Source organism: Sapajus apella, unplaced genomic scaffold (assembly GCF_009761245.1).
Source record: "Sapajus apella isolate SASKATOON/1434 unplaced genomic scaffold, GSC_monkey_1.0 scaffold4, whole genome shotgun sequence".
Taxonomy (NCBI): Eukaryota; Metazoa; Chordata; class Mammalia; order Primates; family Cebidae; genus Sapajus; species Sapajus apella.
In genome coordinates this window covers 31,783,760-31,806,658 of record NW_022436944.1, presented here as the reverse complement: position 1 = coordinate 31,806,658, position 22,899 = coordinate 31,783,760, and the positions used below count along the sequence as shown (strand labels likewise).

Genomic DNA, 22,899 nt, shown 5'->3' with positions numbered 1-22,899 from the left:
ACATCTACTATAGGAATGGGGGGAATTTTCCCTATAAAAATGAACATATAATTTAAAATTAGCAAAATGCTGGATTAAATATTACTGATCTCTGCTTACATGTCACTTGCTGAGAGTCATTGGGATCAAATGTGATGTCCTGAGGGTTAACAGATTCTACTTTCCCTGCCATCAGTGTTCCTTCACATGCATGCAGTGATGACATGTTACCATGTCCGCCTTAACCTCTGCTTACCTTCGGAAAGTCTGGGCCTCTAGTGCTGTGGTTCCTTAGGGGCTTGGAAGTTTTCCAGCCCCCACCCTTTTGCCTGCTGCTTCACAAAAGGAGGTTCAGGCCTCCTAAGCCCTCTAAGGAATCCCATGGGAACATGCCAGCTGGGCTCTGTGGGAAGGCTTCTGGGAGCACTTGGGGGCATGGGGACAGACTGCAAGAGAAACTAGATCCCGGTGTCGTGATTTTCTGCTGGCAAAGGCCATAAGCCATTCCAGGGCAGAAGGCAGTAGTTGAGGAGACCGTGGAAGGAAGGGGAGAAGGTGCTTCCTGCATACCCGGAGGGGCCTGTACCTCATTTCTCTGCAGTGCAGAGAGCGGGGGTGGTGGGCAGTGCTGGGGGGATGCAGGGCTGAGGTGTTGTTCTCAGGGTGAGGAAGTTTGAATGTGTTTATAGTCTGAGAGGAAACAGCTAGCAGAGAGGGACCAGTGGAAAGTAAGGCCAGAGGGGTGGGTGGAGGTATAGGGGTGGGATAGGCCTTCAATAGAAGGCGGGGCCGCATCTACTCAGAGACTGGGTGAGGAGCAGAAATGTGAAAAATATTTAGTGAGCCAAGCAGTGCCCTGACACGATGTGAACTGACAAGAGCATGTCAATCTCTCCAGTCAGTACGATGTCATGCCGATGCTGTGTGTGTGTGTGTGTGTGTGTGTGTGTGTGGTCCTGCATGCACAGAGAAGGAGGGGCAGGGAGGGAGAGGGGAGAGACAGCACAAAAAGCACCTGATCTCTTGGGAATGGGATTATAGGTGATTTTAATTTTTTTCTTGAAACTTCTCTATATTTTCTAAATTTTTAATAATGATTATGTGTTACTTTGAGAATTGGGGGAAAAAAAGCCATAAATATGACTTAAATTATATTCTTCAGGAAATTACTTTCATTCCAGCCTAGAACGTCTGTGCATATCACTTTCTAGGATGATATGGAGGGATAAGGGTAGTCCTGGGAACAATGGGGCTTGGAGAATGGCTTGTTTTGCATTAAGGTGAACTGATTTAGGGGTGCTGTGGACCTCTGGACATGCTGCCCACTGATGCTTGTCATCTGCTCAGGGCCACCTGGAGTCAAGGAAGGAAAGAGAGGAATCTACCATCTGTGCAGCCTCCAGGTGGTAGAGTAAATCAGAGTGGGCATGGAATGTCTTCCTGGGAGAAGCCATGTCCTAAGCTGTGTGCTCAGGGGGACATCTTGCGCTCCAGGGGATGAAGTGGAGGCAAGATCTGAAGAACCAAGTGGGAAGCAGCAGTGAGAGCCTGCCCCAGCCCTGGAAAGGAAACGAGGAGGAAGAAGTGAGGGGCAGGGATGTCCACCTGTACTGCTCTGAGTAGGGGTGGTGGCCCCTGAGCCAGGATATCAGGTCACCTCCCAGCCCTTATGGTCACCTCAAGGGTGATCTTGCCAGGCTCATCATGGGCAGAGAGAAAGGTTGGCATTAAATGATCTCCAGGGGTTGATTCTTCTCTGACAGGCTGAGGAGAAGCTGGGAAGGCTGTGGGAAATGCCTGGGGCAGAAAAAAGATGAAAACATAAACTCAGCTCTAAGCTAATGCCATGCTTGACTCTAATATGAGGACATTTTATTACCTGGCAGCAATGTGCAAGATGAATGGGACAAAGAAAGTCATAATGTAAAGCATTATTGTTAATACTCCACAATTCTTGTGCAAAATAATCTGTAATACAGGATAATTGTGGAACTCATAGGAGTTTTGTCTCCAGCCACTGTTGCTAGCCAGGATGAACCATAACTCTTTCATGTCATCGAACATTGACCACACACACTGTGTGTAAAGCACAGTAGCAGGCACCAGGGAATAATATAACATGTCACGGCACCATGCAACGCAGCACAGTGTAACAACATAATAAAATATAGTATCCCAAAGATAAGGCTCAGTGGCCGCCCTAGACATGCTGATAGTTGGAAGGAGGGTGGATATGGGAACTATCACTGGAACTGTCTCCAGAACTTTGCTTATATAATGCCAGTCTATATGCAAAGCCCTGGAGAGCCCAAAGGTGGAGGAATTAACTTTGCAGGCAGGAGCTGAGAGAGCATTGAAGGAGAGGCAGAGCACTAGAAACATTTCCACTTCCTGAAGAGCTCTGACCAGCCATCCCAGAGCCTAAAATATCACCCAAGGAGATTTATTTAACAACCTCAGACTGCAGAATCTTCGCTTCTGCTTTACGCAATTGACAACCTCAATGCCACCTCCACAGCTCATGACTGATATGTATCCAAAGCCACAATGAAAACGTAGATGCAAGATGCCCTGAACAAGCTTACATGGAGCGCCCTGGAGGATTTGGAGAAAGCTGCATCCCCCTCTCCAGCAAATGTCAGGGCTCAGGGGCTCCATCAGAGAAGCCCTGAGGGCCGCAAAGGACCACATGGCTACCAAATGTGGCCTGATGGGAAGAGACTGAGCAGCCAAGCAGAAGGCAGTGTCATTACCTGGGTTACCCTTGATCCCTGAAGCTGCTGAGTCTTCTATGAATGCATTATCCTTATTATTTAAAAAGATCTCTGTGTTCTGACTTGGTGCAGTGTATCCTAGGGTATTAATTTGGTATTATTTTGTACTGAGATGGTCCAGGCCCTGCCATAGGAACTATGTGATGCTGCTACAGCCAGCACCAATGCCAGGCCCCAGCAGCAGTGTGGCTGAAATGTCTGGGTGGGCAGGTACACCCTACACCAATGGGCTTTGGCCACAGTAGACTTTCCCAAATCTGATCGCCCCTCCCAGGATGTCTGAGCCAAGTGGGGGAAAAAGGGAGGGACCGTGGCTGCGGGAGAGACAATGAAGCATGCTTTTCTTTTGGTATTTTGTTGAAAATACTGTGGTTTCTATACTGCAGCAAGACAAACAAACCATGACTTATTTTTCACAATTTATGTACTTGATTTCTTTTCTTTTCTTTTTTTTTTTTTTTGAGGCAGAGTTTTGCTCTTGTTGCCCAGGCTGGAGTGCAATAGCAGGACCTCCGCTCACTGCAACCTCCGCCTCCCAGGTTCAAGTGATTCTCTTGCCTCAGCCTCCCAAGTAGCTGGGATTATAGGGGCCCACCACCACACCCAGATAATTTTTAGTAGAGATGGGGTTTCACCAAGTTGGTCAGGCTGGTTTTGAACTCCTGACCTCAGGTGATCCACCCACCTCGGCCTCCTAAAGTGCTGGGATTATAGGCGTGAGCTACCACACCCGGCGTTGATTTCTTACAATCTGACAGTGTCTTTATATTTCTCCCGTGTGCTCTCATTTCCCTTTTCTTACACACCACCCTGGTGGCTAAGTCAATAAGTAGTAATCTTGATAATAATTCTGTCTCCAGGGCTCCGTGCAAAACCTCACAAGACGTGACCTCAGAGGCCTCCTCTCCAACAGGTAAGAAAGGCGTAAGCTGTTTAGAGAGAGAGGCTGCCTGGTCTGGAAGTGGCAGAAGCAGCAGTAGATGCAGTTGTCCTGATGCATAGTTCAGGAACCTTTGTGTTGCACCAGCTCTTTTGTAAATCGAGACTTTGCTTTGGTCTATACGCTTATAGGCGGTATAGAGAGTGAAATGACAAGATGGTTTGCTCCAGTGACATAACTCATCTTTGTGAGTGTCATCCTTTGGTGTAAATGCTAAGCATTTTCAAATATGCAAAATCAGGTGAAAATAATCATGTTCTGAAAGATGCTAGGCACAAATGGAGCTAAAAGGCTATATGGGTGAGGGAGTTAGGATGTCCCTTTTAGAGGCCTTATACACCAGTGTCAGATTTGGTGATAATTTAGTGTTATCCAATGAACCTGCATCTCCCAGAAGGCTTAGACGGCCACTCCATATCTTTTGGGGCCTTTGGAACCAAGTGATGTTTTAGGACTGTAGGGAACATCATACTGCTAACCAGAAGCAGCCATCTGACTATACACACTCCTCCCCCTGCTCTCTGTGACAGCTAGAGGATGAGTGCAAAGCTAGCTGACATCTCATTGGTGACAACCAGCTCCTTCAGTGTCAAACTGTTAATAAGCTCCTGGCTTCATCCAAAGTCTCCGAAAAACCTGCTAGCTGGTGATGCTAAAACCATGCTGATGGGAAGGGAATTTATTAGAGGTTGACTCAGTGGCAGGAATCTGGGGAATTAAGCTTGGCTCCTGCGATTAGGCAGAATCAATTAAGAATGTGGGCAATTGAGGCAAAAAGAGAGACATTAATGCTGGATGATAGAAAGTCAGAAGGAAACTGGACCAGCAGTTACAAGCTATAGCACTAACCAAAAAACTCCACATCAGTGACTTGGGAAAGACAGAAGGAAATGAATGATGTCATGAAAATGCCTGAATTCCTCACCAAATTACTTTATTAAATCAGTCCTTAGTGAGGCAATTTCAGGGAGCTGGAATGGACTGGCAATAAGTAATGATGGTTGTGGGCACAACTCTTTCTAAGAAGCCACCCTGACAACCAAGCAGGGATAAATCAGCAAGTGTGGATTACATGTCCTCAGTTATTAAGGAATTAGCTAATTAATTTACCAAATTTTCGGCAGTTATTTTAAAGGTAAAGAGAGTGAGTAGAGGGATTCATGGGTAGGTTAGCGATCTTTAAAGCAAAAGTTAAAGGAATTCAGGGGACTGTGAGCTATTGTTACACGTCTCAGGCGGTGTGAGAAATTTTGCACACAGTAATCACCATGTTGGAACTAACTTTAAATGATGCAAAATGTTAGGGAGAGTTTTAATGATCAGCTGCAGGCCAGAATAGGGCCATTGTTAAGTATCTGGACCAGGCCAAAACGCTGACAGTTTCACTCAAGGTAAGTGTCAATTTTCTGAATCTATAGGCTGGCAGAGTCTGTAGGAAAGTTCCACAGAGGAAAAGCACTTTAATACCCAAGAAAGACAAGATAGGTTAAAAAACAAGCACCCCCAAATCAGCTTGGCAAACCCCAAACTGAAGTGTCATTGAGTCCTATAGCCCTGCCAGGCAGGCAATCTAGTCTCCAGTACATTGATGAGAACACTGAGGCTGCAAGAGGTTAAGTGCCTTACAAAAGGAACAAAACTATAGGTTATGAATCAAAAACTGGGAGCCAGGTCTTTCTGGCTTTAACTTTGGCACTCCTTCTAAAGGATGCGAGGATGCTTATACGGGATAAAGGAGGTGACACCATTCTAAGCAGTGGACTTTGGTCTTTCTAGCTTCGAATCTGGCTTTCCTTCTATAGTATGCTAGAAAGCTTATACTGGATAAAGAGGGATATATCCTGGAACTTGGAAAAAATACTAAACATTTTCAGATTTGCAGAATCAGATGAAAATAATCATGTTCTGAAAGATGCTAGGCACAAATGGAGCTAAAAGGCTCGTGGCTGTTTCATCATTTAAAAGAGAATAATCCCCACTCCACACAAGTCTGCTAGGAATATCCTTTCATTTCCTGTCATTCCTATATGTGTCTTTTGAAGGCCTACTGGGTGTAGGATTCACGGGAGGCAAAAGGAGAGAGGAGATAAAGACAAATATAGATGTATACAACCGGTAGGATATATAACAGTCTGGAAAGGAATATGACCAAATGTTAGCAGGGTTAGCTCTAAGTGGTGAGGTTCAGAGTAACAATTTCTTCTTTTTGCTTTAGTGCATTTTATAAACCATCTACAATGAATGATATTTTTAAATTTAAAAATGTTATTAATTGAAAGCCTAAGGCAACACACGAGTTGGTGTATAGCTGGGCTCAAGGAAGGGGAAGGTGATGGGCCATCCTGGAGAGGGCCCTGGAAGGAGCACTGGGAGAGGGAGCAGGGGTACACACAGAGGTGGGCAGGCAGCTGGTGTCACACAGTGCAGGGCTGGAAAGTTGGCTGAGGTCAGATTTTGGAGGACTTTGATGGACAGTGTGATCCTTTAGTGGTTGGTGTTCAGGAACCCAGGGCCAGGGGGGCCTAGGCAGAGAGGCCAGCAAGGATCCAGGCTCCTGGAGAAGCCCACAGGCAGTAGGGGGTATGCTTGTGTCTGGGGTAGGGGGTGGCAGGAAGAGTGGATGGGAAGCAGCCAGGGTGGCATCTTCTGTACCCTGACCGGCCGTGGCTGCCTCTGGGGCTGTGGTCTCAGGGACTGGCCTTGGAAGTGAGAAAAGGGAAGAACAGGGAGCAGAGCAGGAGGGTTGGAGCAACTGAGCAGCCGGGTATGTGCCTGTGCTTGGCAGTGGTGATGGGGGACAGGAGGCAGGACAACAGGGGTTGGGCCAGGAATAGGTTGCATGCACCCAGTGGCCAGCAGCTGTCGCCCGTGCAACACTGAGGCCATCACAACTGCCTGCCTGTGGACTAAGTGTTACGCTTGGCTTAATGAATTGCCACCTGCAGTTCTGGTGGGCTGACATCTGGGTGCCTGTGAAGACTCACTCCCAGAGGCCTACAGAGACAGTGGGCAGCTGTTTATCTGCCCCCGGAGAGGGGTTCTTTTATGGCTGTAGGGCTAGCTGACTGTTTTTCTGGAGGAACCCAGCAGACCTCACAGAGTGAGCTCAGGAAGCTGTGTGGGTCAGTGGCAGTCCCCTCCCCCCAACCCCCATCTTGAGCTTGTTTTGAGTCTCTGGGAACCAGCAGTGGGCCATTCTCCTGCTCAGGCCAGAGCTGTCACCCACCCCAGCAACCTGGCCATACGCCCACTGCCAGAGTGCTGAAAATGGAGCCCAGTGACCCCAAGAGAAGCTGCTCCCTAGTGCTTCAGCTGTCCAACTGACAGATCTTTTCAGGTGGGTGATCTTTTGTTTCCCCCAAAAAGAGGCCCCCTGTGTCAGCCCTGAGGACAGCCTTTCACAGTCCCCTTGGCATCTGCAGCCACTGTCCTCCCGCTCCCAGGCCTGCCATTCTTTTAACCTTCAGCTGCATAGAGATGGGAGAAGGCGGAAAAAGGGCTTTTTATAACCAAATTATCTCTGTGCATTCATCTGCCATTATGTTAATGCATCACGAAGCCCGGCAGATGGTACAAAGTCAATTATGCTGGTGTTAAAAAGGGAGAAATTGACCTTTTCAGGACTCACTTGGGTTCCAGAGCAGAGTTTGCAAACTCAGGTTTCAGGCCTGGCATGCGGGCAAAGGCACACGGCACTTTGGAAGAGGGAGAGGGACCAAGTCCAGTGGTCAGCATGGGGACTTCTATCTCTTGTACCTGCACATTCTCTCAAAGAGGCCAGCGTAGCCATCACAGTTGGTTTTCTGGGTCCGCAGGATGTCAGTGGGTTTGAAGACTTGGCGGTCCTTCTCCTGGGCAGCCACAATGTCGTACTCTGCAGTGCAGGGGAGGGTATGAGGAACCTGAGCCTGGGAGGTGAAAGGTTCCACCCCCACCCCCAGCTGTGCGCTGGCCAGCACCAGCCCTGGGAAACCACAGTGGGCTTAGTGGAGCTACAGCCCCAGCCCAAATGGGATCTGGGAACTGTCACCTCTTTGTGCAAGTGGTAAGAGGAGGAGAAGGCCTTGGCAGAGGGGGCCACCTGGCTCCCCAAGCTTCTGAGGAGGGGCTAGCAGGAGAAGGGACCAGGACGGTGCAGGGGCAGGGGCTCTCTCCACTAATCCCCACCATACAGCTCTGTACACAGTTCCAGTGAAATCATCCATCCTGTCCTGCAGCCCGAAGGCCTCACACTTGACCCATGGGGCACTCTGAGCTCATCCCCAAATGGAGAAGGCTGCTCTCCCATAGCCTGTCACCTCACTAAGGAGGGGATGCAGGCATTGTGAAGAAGCCTGAGGTCTGTGGTGAGGCCCTAAGACAGAAGTCTCTGTACCCACTGAGAACCCAAAGGGACTGTGTCTGTGTGTGTTGGCATGGGGACAGGAGTAGTAACAAAGTCCTATAAAGGTCCCATTTCTGACCTACGCCTTCGAGGCACAGGCACAGCTGGTGGAGTTGCGATGGGAGCTGGGGGTCTCTCAGGTCCTCGGTTTGGACCTCCTACCTGTGCCAGGTGAGCTCATTCTGTAAGCTACATTCCCAACTGTTGTTCCAGAAGAAGAAAAGAAAAGCCCAGTGGCAGCAGGTTGAGAAAGGCCTGGCTGGTCTTTATGTCAAAGGACTAGGAGTCTGCCTCAAGATCTGGCCCTGCCCGCTCTCATTTGTGTTTGCAAGGCAGCAAGGGGCAGCATCCCTTAGCCACCACCTCTGCAGCTCTGCTTGACCCGCGAGCTTCCCAAGGCCATCCTGTGGAGAGCTGTGGACAGCAGCTGCATAGGCCGAGGTATCTCAGGTAGCTGCAGGAACCCTGGAGACTGGGCTGGGACCAGTGGCCAATGTTGCTAGTGTGGTGGGAGCAGGAAGTGGAGAACCTGCTTTTCCTGGCAAAGGTATTTAATAAACCCTCTGGTATTGTGATCATTTATCAAACAGCTGCAATTTTTCTTCACCAGTGATCATCCTTTTTGGAGATGACCTGCTGTCCTGGGCTCTCATCTCTGTGGTGATGAGACAGAGGGAAGGCTGGGACAGAGGGAAAGCTGCTGCTGGATGAAGGTCCCAGCTCTAGGCACTGGCTGTGGGCAGAAGGCTGCAAGGGATTCTCCTCTGACTTTCATGGAGACTGATAGCACATGGTGAATTTTATCCTCCTTGGTTACTCTCTGGTTTATCCGTCCAGTCTCTGGGTCCTTCTCTCCCACCTTTCATGTCACTCTGTACATATGAATAAGCTGATAGGAGCAGGGGCCTGCAGGGAATTGTAGTAAGGGGTTCTAGAGCCTGCGGTGCCACAGGTGGACCTACCTATGTGATGGCAAATCCAGATCCAGATGGCACGGACTATTTCCAGGTCAGTGTGGGCCTCTTGGAGCAGGTCACTCACCAGTTCATCCAGGCCACTCTTGGCTGTCACCTGGGGAGCAGGAAGGGCATGCTGTATTAGGAACTCGAGGAGGGGCTAGTGGGGGCCCAGCACCTATAGCCAGTGCTGCTCTTTCTCCAGGCAGAGAAGCTACAGGAGAGGCTCTCAGGGGCAAAGGCTAGCTGAGGACAAATTGGGAGGAGGTGGGAGAAGTTGGACAGGACAGGTGGTGCCGACCACCTCAATCAGAGGCCCTAGATCCACCATGGCTTTTATCTGAAGATCTGGGGGCCAGCCAGGCAGGCATCTGGATAGCTGTAGCATCGCCTGGTCATGGTCAGTACTAAAGATTTAACATAATCCTTATCAAAATTCTAATAGCCTTTTTTGCTGAAATGGAAAAGTCAGTTCTCAAATTCCTATGGTGCCAAGGGGCTCCAAATAGCTAAAACAATTTTAAAAAAGGAACACATTTGAAGGACACAAACTCACCATTTCCAAAACTTACTGTAGAACTACAGTAATCAAAACAGTTTAGTACTGCCATAAAGATTATATAGACCAATGGAATATAACTGAGAGACCAGAAATAGACCCACATATCCATGGTTAGTTGATCTTTGTCAAGGGTGTCAAGTCCATTTAGCGGCGAAAGAATAGTCCCATTTACAAATGGTGATGGGACAATTGGGTTTCCACATGCAAAAGAATAAAATTGGATCTCTACCTCATGCCATATACAAAAATCAACTCAAAATGGATCAATGATTCAAATATAAGAGCTTAAACCATAAAACTCTTAGAACAAAGCACTGGGGTTAATCTTCCTGACCTTGGATTTGGCAATGGATTCTTGGATATGGCACCAAAGGCACAAGCAACAAAGGAAAAAATAGATAAAAAGGCATTCATGAAAATAAAAATATTCTGTGCATTAAAGGATATTATTGAGAAAGCAAAAAGATAACTTACAAAATGAGAGAAAACATTGCAAATCATATATCCAATAAGGGTTAAATATCCAGAACATAAAAAGAACTCTTACAATTCCACAAAAACAAAAGCAAGCCAATTCAAAAAGAGGCAAAGGACTTGAACAGACATTTCTCTAGAGAAGATACACAAATGGCCAATAAGCACATGAAAAAATGCTCAACATCCTTAGTCACAAGAGAAACGTAAATCAAAACCACAATGAGATACCACTTCAGACCTACTAGAATGGGCTATTGAAAAATGAAACCAGAAAATAACGTGTTGGCAAGACTATGGAGGAATTGGAACCCTCGTACGTTGCTGGTGGGAATGTAAAATGGTGCAGCTGCTGTGGACAACATTTTTACAGTTTCTCAAAAAGTTAAATGTAGAATTATCTTATGATCTAGCAATTTCACTCCAAGGTATACACCCCAAAGAACTGAAGGCAGGGACTCAAACAGACACTTGTTTCCCAATGTTCACTGCAGCACTATTCAAAATAGCCAAAATGTTAAAAAACATCCGTCCATGAATGAAAGGATAAGTAAAATAGAGTATGTACAACATATATAAGGGAATATTATTCAACTATAAAAAGAAGGAATCAAGTTCTATACGTGCTACAACATGGATGAACCTTGAAAATATGATGCTAAGTGGCATAAGCCAGACCCAAAATGACAAATATTGTATGATTCCACTTACATGAAGTAATCTAGCATAGGAAAGTTAATATGCAGTAAGTAGAGATTACCAAGGGCTGGGGAAGGAGAAATGGGAATTTCATTGCTTAATGGGTACCGAGTTTCTGTTGTGGGTGATGAGTGTACAACATTGGGAATATAATTAATGCTAGTGAATTGTATGCATACAAATTATTAAAATGGCAAATTTTATGTTATTTTATCATAGTTAAAAAAAGGACAAATTAGCTTTCTTCACAGGGGCCCTCAGGGAAATAGGGCTGAGGTTGTTAAAAAGGTGGCCCTGACCATGTTTAATCTCTGTAGAGAAGCTGGGACACTGGGTCCTGCAAAGATGCCCGCGCTCCACTCAGACCCCAGCTTGAGGGTACTCCAGGACCTTGTTTTCAGCTGGAACCATCTCACTGTTCACAAGGGACTCCAGGACCTACCTGCTGACCACTGGCTCAGCACACTGGCACTCTGACCTCTGGAGGCCTCTCAGCCCCTGTCCTACTCTCTCAACTGCTTTCTGTTTCATTTCCTTCTGTGTTTAGCTTCAACTCTGCAGACTTTGTCCTTGTCCCCCTCCTAGGGCCCCGAATGGTGCTCAGCATTGCAGGTCTGCACTGCAGCCTGGAGTCCTGACTTAACCTTGTACTTCAGTGCCATGGCTTCTGGACCTTTGGTTCCCACCTCCTGGTCCCACCTGAGCCTGGTTTGCTCTGGTGCCTCCATGCCCTGTGGCTGGGTCTCTGGCCTCCACTGGCTTCCTGGCACTGTTCTCTGAGTCTGGCCGGCAGCCTGTCCCATCCCTTTTGATGGCCATTACAAAATTCCCTGCCCTTTGCAGACTCCTGACCCCGCCGCAGGAAATGGCAGGAAATGGCCTGGCTTCTACTTCTCAACAGGCCAGGTGGGACTGCCTCACTAAGAGCCTCATCCTCTCCTCTTGCTTCAGCCATCTCTATGTCTCAGGTCTTCTGCCTTTGCAGGGACTTCCCCTCTTCAATGAATGCCCTCCTTCTACGTCCTCACCTCCTCCCTTCCTTTCCTGGCTGCCCCATATCACCTTATTCCCCTACCTTTGGATGCCCTCCCAGTCTCCTCAGTTCTGCCCTTCTAGCCTCCCCTTCTCTGCAGGCTCCTGTGGGGTCTTCTCTCCACTCCACACTCCTTACCTCCTGCTTGCTCTTCCACCCACCTGAGACCCGAGGCCTCTAGCCACTCTGCACTGCCCCTCTGGAGGTAAGGTGCACTTTGATGCAGCTGTCCTGATCTCACTTAAGCAGACAGCACAGCTCACACTGTTAACCACACCTGCCCCAGGGAGCACATCCCTGAACCTTCCAGAACTCTGACCCTTCCTGGCCTTGCCCTAGCCTTTTTGATGGCTCCAGGCCCTATGGGCTTCCCCACCCCTGCAATAGGATGCCCATCCTATGGCTTCAGCTCTTGACTAAATCTGATGACTCCCAATCAGAATCTTCAGCCCAGACCTTTCCAGGCCTGTATATTCAGCTGCCCTGGGGGCATTTCCCCTGGATGTGCCGCAGACACCAGAGCCCCTCATATCCCAAACACACTCATTCCCTAAAACCTGCTCCTTTTCCTTTGCTCCTCATGGTGAGGCACTGACCCACCCTCCAGGAGTCAATCCAGTCATCTGGGAGCCCCTCTCCCCCACCTCCCACCCATTCCACACCAACGGGTAATGGAGTTCTTCCCCTCTGCCCCTAGCTCAGAATTGGCCTTTCCACTCCTCTCTTTCCTAAGTGTCTCCACTTAATCCAGGTCATGTCTTCTGCCAGGACAGGTGGATGTCCTCAACTCATGTCCTTGCTTCTCATCTGACTTTCTTGACCCGTGCACCCAGCCATCCACTCATCATTTCAACAAACAAGGTTCCTGAGTACCTACAAGGTGGTCTTTCTAAGACCACTTAATGTCCTGACTTCACAAAAGGGTTCAGCACCTTGTTCCTCCTATCAGACTCTGCTGAAGCTCCTGCCTGGCTCCAGTGACTTCCATATGTCCCTAGTGGTTCAGCTGTTCATCTGCCCCTCCCACCTACACCTGAGACATGCCCAGTCCCAGAGGCATGAGAGCTTGGCAACTCATGCCCTTCAGAGGTGAGCACAGCTGTGGTCACAGTGGTCCTGGCCATCTCATCCATGGTCCTCCCATCCTCTCCCTCCCTTCCTCCATTAACTGGAGGGGGGCATAGCTTAGGAGCAGCAATGCCGAAAGGGACATGGGGAAGGCAGGTCAGGGCTGGCAGGAGGAGCCTGCCAATGAAGAGCTCCAGGGTGTGCAGTGTGGAGTGGGAACAACCAGATCGTGGGTGGGGTGGGGGATGGAATGGCCTCTGGCCCTGGGCAGGGGCTGCTGCTTTTCGCCTTCTGTCCCCATCCATATGCTATGAAAAGGCATTCTAGGGCTATCCAATCAAGTGACTCAGGATATGTTCAGGAGGTGTCTGGAGGGAGGCTTTGCTGCCCTAGAACTCTAAGCCACCTTGACGGGGTTCATAGTCAGAGGGGTCAACTCTCCTACCTGTGAGGCATAGATATCCAGTTTCTCAAACTGCTGCAGGTCCAGGGACATGGATTTCAGGCTGGATCGATCCCAGGGGTAGGCTGGAAACACAGGGCAGCTTGGTCAGCAGCTGAGACCCACCGAGGAGGGCTGCCTGGCCTAGGCCTTCTGTCTCTTTGAGGAGCTGTCACTGTCCAGCCCTGAACACAGTTTTCAAAGCCTGAAACATTGAGCCTAAGAGCTATATGGGAACTCTCCTAGAAGGGTCTCCTGATCAAGTTAGTTTGGGAACTGTGGAAACTCCCATTGTCCTCTTAGAGGTCTACAGGAAGCATATGCCTATTGCAGACTCTGAGAAGTCAGAAGTAGGAAATGAACTTGACCTCAGTTAACCCAGCAGTTCCCAGACATATTAATGATGGAATCTCCTTTCCCCATCATTTGGTTTTCTGTGGATTCCTGTTATTTTTCTCAGGAATGAATGCTTTTTTGGAGTGTCCAGGCATTGCTGCTCGAATTGACAAGTTCAAGGAGGGAGGTCTGTGCCACAGCCATAGCACTGGGGTGGAGGAGGGCATGGAAAGGCCAGGCCATCTGGGTCCTGCAGGGTGAGGTGTGTTTGGCACCCAGACAGATTTCCTTTTTTGCCCATGGTCAACTGGAGACTTGAGCATCTCAACCATGTGTTCTGGTAACAGGGCCTTGAGAAAGGCTGGGCCTCTGAATCACTCATCTATACCTAGCCTTACTCACAGGGAGCCTTTTTCCCAGAGACCAAGCCATGAGTTAGGTCACTAAGACAAAGCTACAGGAAGGAGAGAAAACTCAAGACAAACGTTAATACAGGGCCAGCAATTACGCAGGCTTCCCACTGGACAGAGGACAGCCATAATCAGCTGCTGCTGGGAGGGCTGCCTGGCCAATGGTCAGATCAGCAGATACATGGACAGCAGACCCCTGTCCCAGCCCAGAAGAGAGTCTTGGCTCTGGCAGAGCCCTTCTTATCCAAGGGTCCCTGAGTCAGGCAGATCAAAATCAAGGAAGCCGGGTATAAAGACAGGGTAGGAGTGGGAAGAAGTTGGGGTCAAAGAGGAACTGAGCCCCTGACCCGGGTGAACCCAACATCCACCTCTCGGCCTCCATGTTGGGAGCCTCTGGGTGCTGTGCAGGTGAGGTGTGCTGGAGAGGCCCCAGGGTACAGTAGGAAGACTGGGAAGAGCAGGGCCATGTTAGGAAGCACCTGATGGGGCTGCATTTCTCCCTTGGTTCTAGTCTGGTCCTGACCTCTACCTTGCTGGGAGGGACTGGACCCAGCCACCTGGCCTTAGGCACAGATTTGTGGGATTCCTGGGAGCATGAATGAGATGGTGAATCATGTTGTGATGTTAGTGTCACACTGTTGTCTGGGAGGGTTTAGGGTTTGGGGTTTCTCTACAGGTACATGTAGGGAGGGACATGTGGCCTCCCTGCCTGGTGGGGGCACTGCAGGTGCATTTGCCCGTACATCCTCAGGGCTGCCATTATTGGTGAGAGTCCCTTACTCTGGTGTTATTAGACCCAAGAGATGTAGGGAGAATGTAGGAAGGGGTGTGTGTCACCTCTAGACCTGGACCCAACTCCTTCATGACCTTCTTCTGGCCAGCACAGTTTGAGAGGCAATGCCCACTTATTGGGGAGCTGACCAATATCTGGGCCCAGGGGTTTCTTGCCTGGCCACCGTGACTTATGTCATCAGCCCCTGTCCTGCGTGGTCCAAGCGCAACCGGAGAAGACGGGGGATACTCAGGCAGGCCCCTGCTGAGCCTTCCCTCTTCTGCAGAATCTGTTCCTACCATTCTCTCACAAGAGCCATCAAGGTGACTTAAGTGCATTCAAAATGGACTCACACATTGAACAAATTTCCACTCAGTATAACTCTGCAAATGAGGTCTCCCTGCACACCTATTTAGAATAAAAATGGCATTTCTAAAATGGTATTGAAAACTCTATTACTAGTTTTCCCCTTTCTTGGTTTCATTTTCCAATATCTGAACATTAAAAATGCTCATGATTTATGCCTCATTAATTCTATCTCTAAGCAGATTATATAAGATCTAAATATGATTCTACATAAATACATTTAAAATATCAGTCATTAACCAAATTATTATGATTTTAAAGCAAAACAATAGGAAGAAGTATGGAGCTGCACCCAGCCTTGGATAACATCTGGCCTACTGAGGGGGAAACCGAGGCACAGGGAAGGCGAATGAGGGGCAAAACCAGGATTCCAATGCAGGCTGTCTATCATCCCTCTCCGTGTTTCTTCCTCTGCCTCACTCTGCTTACTCACATGCCTCCTACCTTACAGACATTTGGCATTCAATTTAAAGTTAATATAATCCTGAATTATGGTTTTAATGTTTCCTGTAATGGTCTGCCTTGTTATTGGTGGGGTTTATTCTTTAGCTTTGGGATGACATCTGGTGCGTGAGCTTTTTCCTTCTCCATCTTTGTCCATGGCAGACACTGCTAATCAATCATGACACTTCCCCTCCCGAACCCAAAGGTGGCCCCAGCCTCTCAGACAGAGACCCAGGAAGTGACTGCCAATTGATTGGAGATTAGGCTATAAGGCTAAACCTATGTGCTTTCTTAAGAATTTCCCTGGAAGACTCTGGAACTTACCATGGGCGTCTTTCCCTCCAGGTTGCCGGGGTCTTGTGTTTCCATTTTTATCACCTTGTAAACCTACAATATTCCAAAGATCAGAAGTATAATTACTTCAGAAGAAACAGAAATGCAAGCACTGATGACTCACCATGTGGTGGTACTTGCTTTTGACCCCTCCTCTTTACTCTCCTTTTTGTAGCTTCCTTGTTCTCACCCCATTGACCACTGAATTGCTGCTGGAATTGCCAGGAACTTCCTAGTGTGGCAGAGGGAAAACTAAGAACCAGGAAGTGGATGACAAGAAAGGGAGCTGCATTATGCAACTGGAGTTAGCATTTGCTCTGGAACCTGGTGTTCCTGCCCTCTTTTGGATTTTCCTGCTTTCATGAATCCACTGCCAGATAACCCCAGGATGAGAACAGACCATGGATGGAAACAAAGATGCAGGGAGGGGAAAGCAGTTTGTGAGGAGGTCAAAACCTAGAAAGGTCAGATCATAATTAAATGATTCCTTGAGAGGATTCAAGGCCAACTGAATTTTATACATTGTGGACTGTAAAGGCAGAATGGTAGCCAATAGTTATTAGACTCCCTGAGCCAGAGGAAAGGAACTTTTCCTGCTGATCTGGAGTGAGGTCAGGAAGATTTGGGTCCCTGATGGGATCAGGGGGAATTGAGGGTGGGGATGCCAAGGCAGGTGGTTTTATGACCCTGAAGGCCACTTTAGGCTATGAAATATAACACAGGAAGGTTGTAACCACACACGGGTCTTTCTGAGAAATGGTGCTTCTTTTATTTCTCACACCTACATTTTGTATATCACAGCTACATTTTTTTCCACCTGCATTTTTGATAGAATGATAGGTGTTCAAAATGGTAGCTAGCATTTATTACATACTTACTATGCCTGGCTTGGGCTTTATATTTACTCTCTCATTTAATCTCATAATAATCTTATGAGGGAGATGTGCTTATTTTCCTCCTTTTATGCATGAGAAAATTGAGTTCAAAAGAGGGGTTAGGCCAATGGCCCAAGGTCACACAGCTGAAACATGACCCAGTCAGTTGACCCTAGAGTTTGCCCTCTTTATGCTAGACTGCTCTCTTGAGATCCTGACTGCTGATGACTACAGGACCAGATAGTTTTGGAGGACTTTGGCTCACTGCATAGACATGAAGAGGGCTTGAGCCTCAGTTGTTCTGCAGGTTCTGTTCCTTAACCTGCATTCCTTCTGAGGCCCCTATTTAGCCATAAGGCAGACAGATGCAGGGAGAGGACTGAGAAGGGAGTGGAGGAGACATCCTGGTCCTGGGCCTGAGCCTATGTGCACTGCACTGAGGGCTGAGAAGTATGGTGGTTAAAACCACAGGTTCTCACCCACTTGCCAGCTGGGTGACTTGGGTAGTTACTTCACCTCTCTGAGCCTCACTTTGCTGATCTAAAAAGTGGGGATGATATTCGTATGCATCAGAAGGTTAAAAAGTTAATAAATGTTAAAGTACTTAGCATTTTGCATGCCACTTTTTGGGCAGTCAACCAATGGTATCTAAAAACAACAGCAACAACAATCTTGTGATGCAGTGTATCTCCAGCTAAATGTCTTGTGTTACCTATGACTAATTCCAGAGATGCAAAATCAGTGGGAGCTGGGTGTGGAGAAAAGAGCCTCCCAGGATGAAGCTGTCATGCTTCTGCCTTTTCCCAGTTTGCAGGCTCATGTCACTCTTCTTCTTCCCTCAGAAGATGCTTGGGCTGGGATCTGGCCCAACCAGTTACCTTCAATCCTCTCTGCCAGCCCTCTACCATGAGTACGTGTGTCATACATACGTTTAGCCAAGGAGAACTTCTTGAGCAGCTGGGGCATGGCATCTCGAGGGTGGACTTCCACAGTCAGTTGTGTTCCTACAAAGGAAAACGAGATGACATTCTCAGCCAGATGCTGCCAGGAAGGGGTGCAATCATGACTGATGATTGAATAACAAAACCGTTTTAGAACTTTCTTTCGTGCATACAAATCATCCTTGTTTTTTTTTTTTTTCTTTTTTTGATTTGGACTCTTGCACTGTTGCCTGGGCTTCCTGGCTGGAGTGCAATGGTGCAATCTCGGCTCACTGCAACCTCTGCCTCCTGGGTTCATGCAATTCTCCTGCCTCAGCCTCCTGAGCAGCTGTGATTACAGGCACACACTACCATACCTGGCTAATTTATTTATTTATTTATTTTGGTATTTTTAATAGAGACAGGGTTTCACAATGTTGGCCAGATTGGTCTCAAACTCCTGACTCATGAGCCACCTACCTTGGCCTCTCAAAGTGCTGGGATTACAGGTGTGAACCACTGCGCCCAGCCCTTTGTTTTTTTCTTTACATCAAAACAACAAGAAACCAAGCGGATAGTTCCCAGAATCAGGCAAGATGGAGTAAAGCACACTCAGCCCTGTCTCTCCCACTGAATGCAACCTTAAACACTGTACAGAATGCAAAGGGCAACTGTTAGAGAATCCTGCAAAATAAATAATAGAATAACGGGGAAAGACTGAGAAGAATTTTTAAAGTATTAGCAAATTGGCAGTGAATTTACCATTCTTTTTCCCCTCTGCTATCATCTAGACTGGACTTAAAGGCATTCCTAAACCCAGAAGGGAACAGTGGATATAGAAAAAAAGTACTCAAGAGAAATCCTCTTTCTAGCTTGCAAAGTGAGAAAGGGAACCCCTAAGAGTCAGAGAGAGTGAAAGAAATCTTTTGTTATTGTTTTCCCCCCACTTTATTATGTTCTTTCCCAACTCAGTCCCCAGGCAATTCTGTTGGTAGAATGGCTGCAGTGATGTTGGTGGCCAGGCAGGCACCTACAACTTTGGGGCAAAGATAGCTATTTTCTTCTATCAGAGAAGTTATAATCCCAAGAATGTGGGGGCAAATATTCCTTGTTTTTTTTTTTTTCCTCTCTGTTTTCTGTTGATTTGCCCCAGATGCAGACACAGTTGTGGAACCTATATGTCAGAGTGAGGAAACTGAAGCTCCAGCTTTTGGGGTAGAGAAATGAGAAATGGGTCATGATGAGGAGCTCAAGAAGGCAATTCCATAAAGTTGTAAATGGATTCCTGTGGTTACCTCTGAAATGTGCATGCATAGATCTTATTCTACACATCATGCCACAGTCTTCAGGAAGTAAACTATGGGGTAGACTAATGCCCAGGTTCCAGATTGGCCACTGGGTGGTGCACATGCAGGGCATTTCTGTATAGCATTACAAAAGCTACAATTGAAAATTACTTAGCTAGGAAGACTCAGGACAATCTTAATTTGAAAAGGAAAAGATAATAAACAGATGCCAACTCCACATGAGAAAACAACCACAATAACATGCTCTAACAAGAAACGGCAAACAGTTTTGAAATAAATGGAAAGATATAAAGGATCAGTGATGAAAAAGAAGATATAAAGGAAAAGTAAATGAAGATTTTAGACTAAAAAATATAGTTAAAAATTCTCTGGATATACTCAATAGCAGAATGAAGATGACAGAGAAGAAAGTCAGAGAACTTGAAGCTAGATCAACAGATGTTGTCCAGTGTGAACAACAGAAAATGTGAATAGTGTCTCAGGGATCTGTGGGTCAATACCTAAAAGTCTAACATTCATGTCATTGAAGTCTCAAAAGGCAAAGAGAATTAATATGCAGAAAAAATATTTGAGGAAATAATGAAAACTTCTGAAATCTGTTATAAGACATAAAACCACACTGATTCAAGAAACTCAGTGAATTCTCAGCAGGGTAAATATAAGAAAATCCAAGTCCAGACACATAACCAAACTATTAAAGACCAAAAAATGGACAGTAGCTAGTGAAAAGTGATGCATTACATATAAAATTCTTGCAGATTTCTCAGAAAATCTGAGAGGCAGATTTTCTGAGAAATCTGCAAGAATTTTATATGTAATGCATCAATTTTTGAAGGATGTGGAACAACATTTTCGTAGTACTAAAGGAAATAAACTTTCAACACAGAATTCTGTTTCAATGAAAGTATTATTCAAGAGTGAAGGTTAAATATAGACATTCTTAAATAAAGTAAAGCCAAGAGAATTTGGTACCAACAGATTTGCTCGAAAAGAAATGCTAATGGAAGTTCTTCAAATGGAAGAGAAATCATACCAGAAGAAAACTTGGAAGAGGGATAGAAATGGTAAATATCTAGATAAAGATAATAGTCTGTTCCCCTCTCAAGTTCTTCACAATATAAATAATAATTGAAATCAATAATTATAACACCTGATAGGTTTTTGATATATTAAATGTAAAATATATGACAACTACAGCACAGAGTAGGAGAGTGAATGTACCTATATGGAGGTAAGATTTCCTCATTCTACTTGAAATGTTAATTATGATTAGATCATAAAAAAGTACATATAATACATACAAAAATAGGTATGTGGAGAAATACTAAAAAACTTAATAGGCAAATTTAAATGTAATTCTGAAAGGCAAGGAAAGCAGGAAAGGGGAAACAGAGGCACAAACACAACACATAATAAAGTAGAAAACCTAAATCCAAATGTATCATTAAGTATAAATGGTCTAAACAGACAAATTAAAAAATAGAGGTTGTCAGAAAGGGTAAATATATAAAATTAAACTATATTTGGTTTCCAAGGATCCAACTTTAACTACTGTGAATTAGGTTGGTTAAATGAAAAGGTAAAAGAAATCTGGAGTTGCTATTAATATTGGAAAAAGCAGATTTCAGAGAAAGGAAAATATCAGGGATAGAGGAATATTAGCAAGAAGACATAACAACCTTCAATATACACATGTCAAACAGCAAAGTTTTAAAATACATGAAACAAGAACTGATAAAACTGAAAGGAATAGACAAAGCAACAATTATAGTTGAAGATTTTAGCACTACTCTTTCAGTAATTGAGATAATTAATTGAAAGAAAATCAGCAAATATATAGAACTGAACTACACTATAAGATTTATTTGATGTTTATAAAATATTCCATCTAATAACAGCACAATGCACAATCATTTCAAATGCCCATTGAATATTCACCAAGATGGACTACATCCTTGGTCACAAAACAAACTTTAAAAACTTGAAGATAACTGAAATTATACAAAACTCTTCTCTGACCATAATGAATTAAACTAGAAGTAAAAACAAAGTAGCTGGAAAATTTCCAAATATTAAAAATTAAGTAACATACTTTCAAATCACACATGGATCAAAGAAGTCTCAAGGAAAATTAGAAAATATTTTGAACTCATTGAAAATAAAAATATGGTTGGATCCAAGAGGGCCAAATAGGAACAGCTCTGGAGTGCAGTTCCCAGTGAGAATGCAGAGGGTGAGTGATCATCACATCTCCAAATGAATTTTTACTGCCCAAAGACCAGGAGATTCCCAGAAGGAAAAGTGCCACAAGTCACCAGTGTGGCTGTTTCAGTTGGTGCAGCCAGTTTCCACACAAAAACTCATACAAATCTGGGCGGCCATTTCAACTGGTGCCCGGAATGCCTGGGAGACAGACTCGCCCATTCAACTGAAGAAAAGGGGGCTGAAACAGGGAGCCAGGTGATCTGGCTTGGCAGGTCCCACCCCCACAAAGACCAGCAATCTGAAATGCTCTGGATTGAGAGTTTCACAGCAAGCACAGCTGGACCCAGGATGGTCCAGCTCTGTGGGGGGAAGGGCATCCATCACTAGGGAGGCAGTTCACCACTCTTGAGGCAGCCTGCCATTACCGAGGTAGTCTGCCATTACAGAGACAGTCCACCATTACTGAGGCACACCGCCATTACCGAGGCAGTTCTGACTATACCTCTGTAAACAAAACTGCAAGGAAGTTCACACAGCAGCTGGGCAGAGCCCACAGCAGCTCAGCAGTGCCTCTGCTGGAAGACTGTGACTAGGCTACCTCCTCACTGGGCAGAGCATCTCTGAAAAAAGGCAGCAGCATGTCAGGAACTTATAAATAAAGCCCTACCTTCCCAGGACAGAGCACCTGGGAAAAAAAGGCGGTAATGTGTTCTGCTGAAGCAGACTTAAACATACCTGCCCAGCAAGGCATCTGTGAAAAAAGGCAGCAGCACATCAGGAACTTATAAATAAAGCCCCACCTTCCCAGGACAGAGCACCTGGGAAAAACAGGTGGTTATGTGTTCTGCTGCAGCAGACTTAAACATACCTGCCCAGCAGCTCTGAACGGAACAGTGGGGCTTACAGCTCAGCACTTGAGCTCCTATAAGGGACAGACTGTCTCCTCAAGCAGCTCCCTGACCCCCATATATCTAAAGAGACACCTGATAAGGGAGAGCTCAGGCTGACATGTGGCAGGTATACTTATGGGATAAAGATAGCAGAAGAAGAAATTGGCAGCAACCCTTACTGTTCTGCAGTTGCTGCAAGTGATCCCCAGGCAAGCAGGGTCTGGAGTGGGCCTCCAGCAGTCCTATAGCAGAGGGGCCTGATTGTTAGAAGGAAAACTAAAAACAGAAAGAAATAACTTCATCATTAACAAAAAGGATGTCCACTCAGAGACCCCATCCAAAAGTCACCAACTTCAAAGACCACAGGTAGGTAAATCCACAAAGATGGGACTAAACCAGTGGAAAAAGGATGAAAACTCCCAAAACCAGAATGCCTCTCCTCCTCCAAGGGATCATAGTTTCTCACCAGCAGGGGAATAAGGCTGGATGGAGAATGAGTCTGATGAACGGACAGAAACAGACTTAGGAAGAATATAAATGAATTGATGGAGCTGAAAAACACAACATGAGAACTTCATAAAGCATACACAAGTTTCAATAGCCTAATTGACCAAGCAGAAGAAAGGATATTGGAGATTAAAGATCAACTCAATGAAATAAAATGAGAAGGCAAGATTAGAGAAGAAAGAGTGAAAAGAAATGAACAAAGCCTACAAGAAATATGGGATTA

The 22,899-nt window shown here is 46.2% G+C and overlaps 1 protein-coding gene across 2 annotated transcripts in view; it reads right to left on the bottom strand.

The window, feature by feature from the left end:
• Window positions 1-22,899, bottom strand: part of KY (kyphoscoliosis peptidase) — a 55,476-nt gene that overhangs the window by 11,973 nt on the left and 20,604 nt on the right. For both annotated transcript variants that reach the window (XM_032265862.1, XM_032265873.1), the window contains 5 exons: window positions 17,777-17,851; window positions 15,964-16,026; window positions 13,315-13,397; window positions 9,040-9,148; window positions 7,450-7,567 (listed from right to left, as the gene is read on the bottom strand). In XM_032265862.1, coding sequence (XP_032121753.1) covers window positions 7,450-7,567; window positions 9,040-9,148; window positions 13,315-13,397; window positions 15,964-16,026; window positions 17,777-17,851 — 448 coding nt within the window. The remainder of the gene's footprint in view (window positions 1-7,449; window positions 7,568-9,039; window positions 9,149-13,314; window positions 13,398-15,963; window positions 16,027-17,776; window positions 17,852-22,899) is intronic.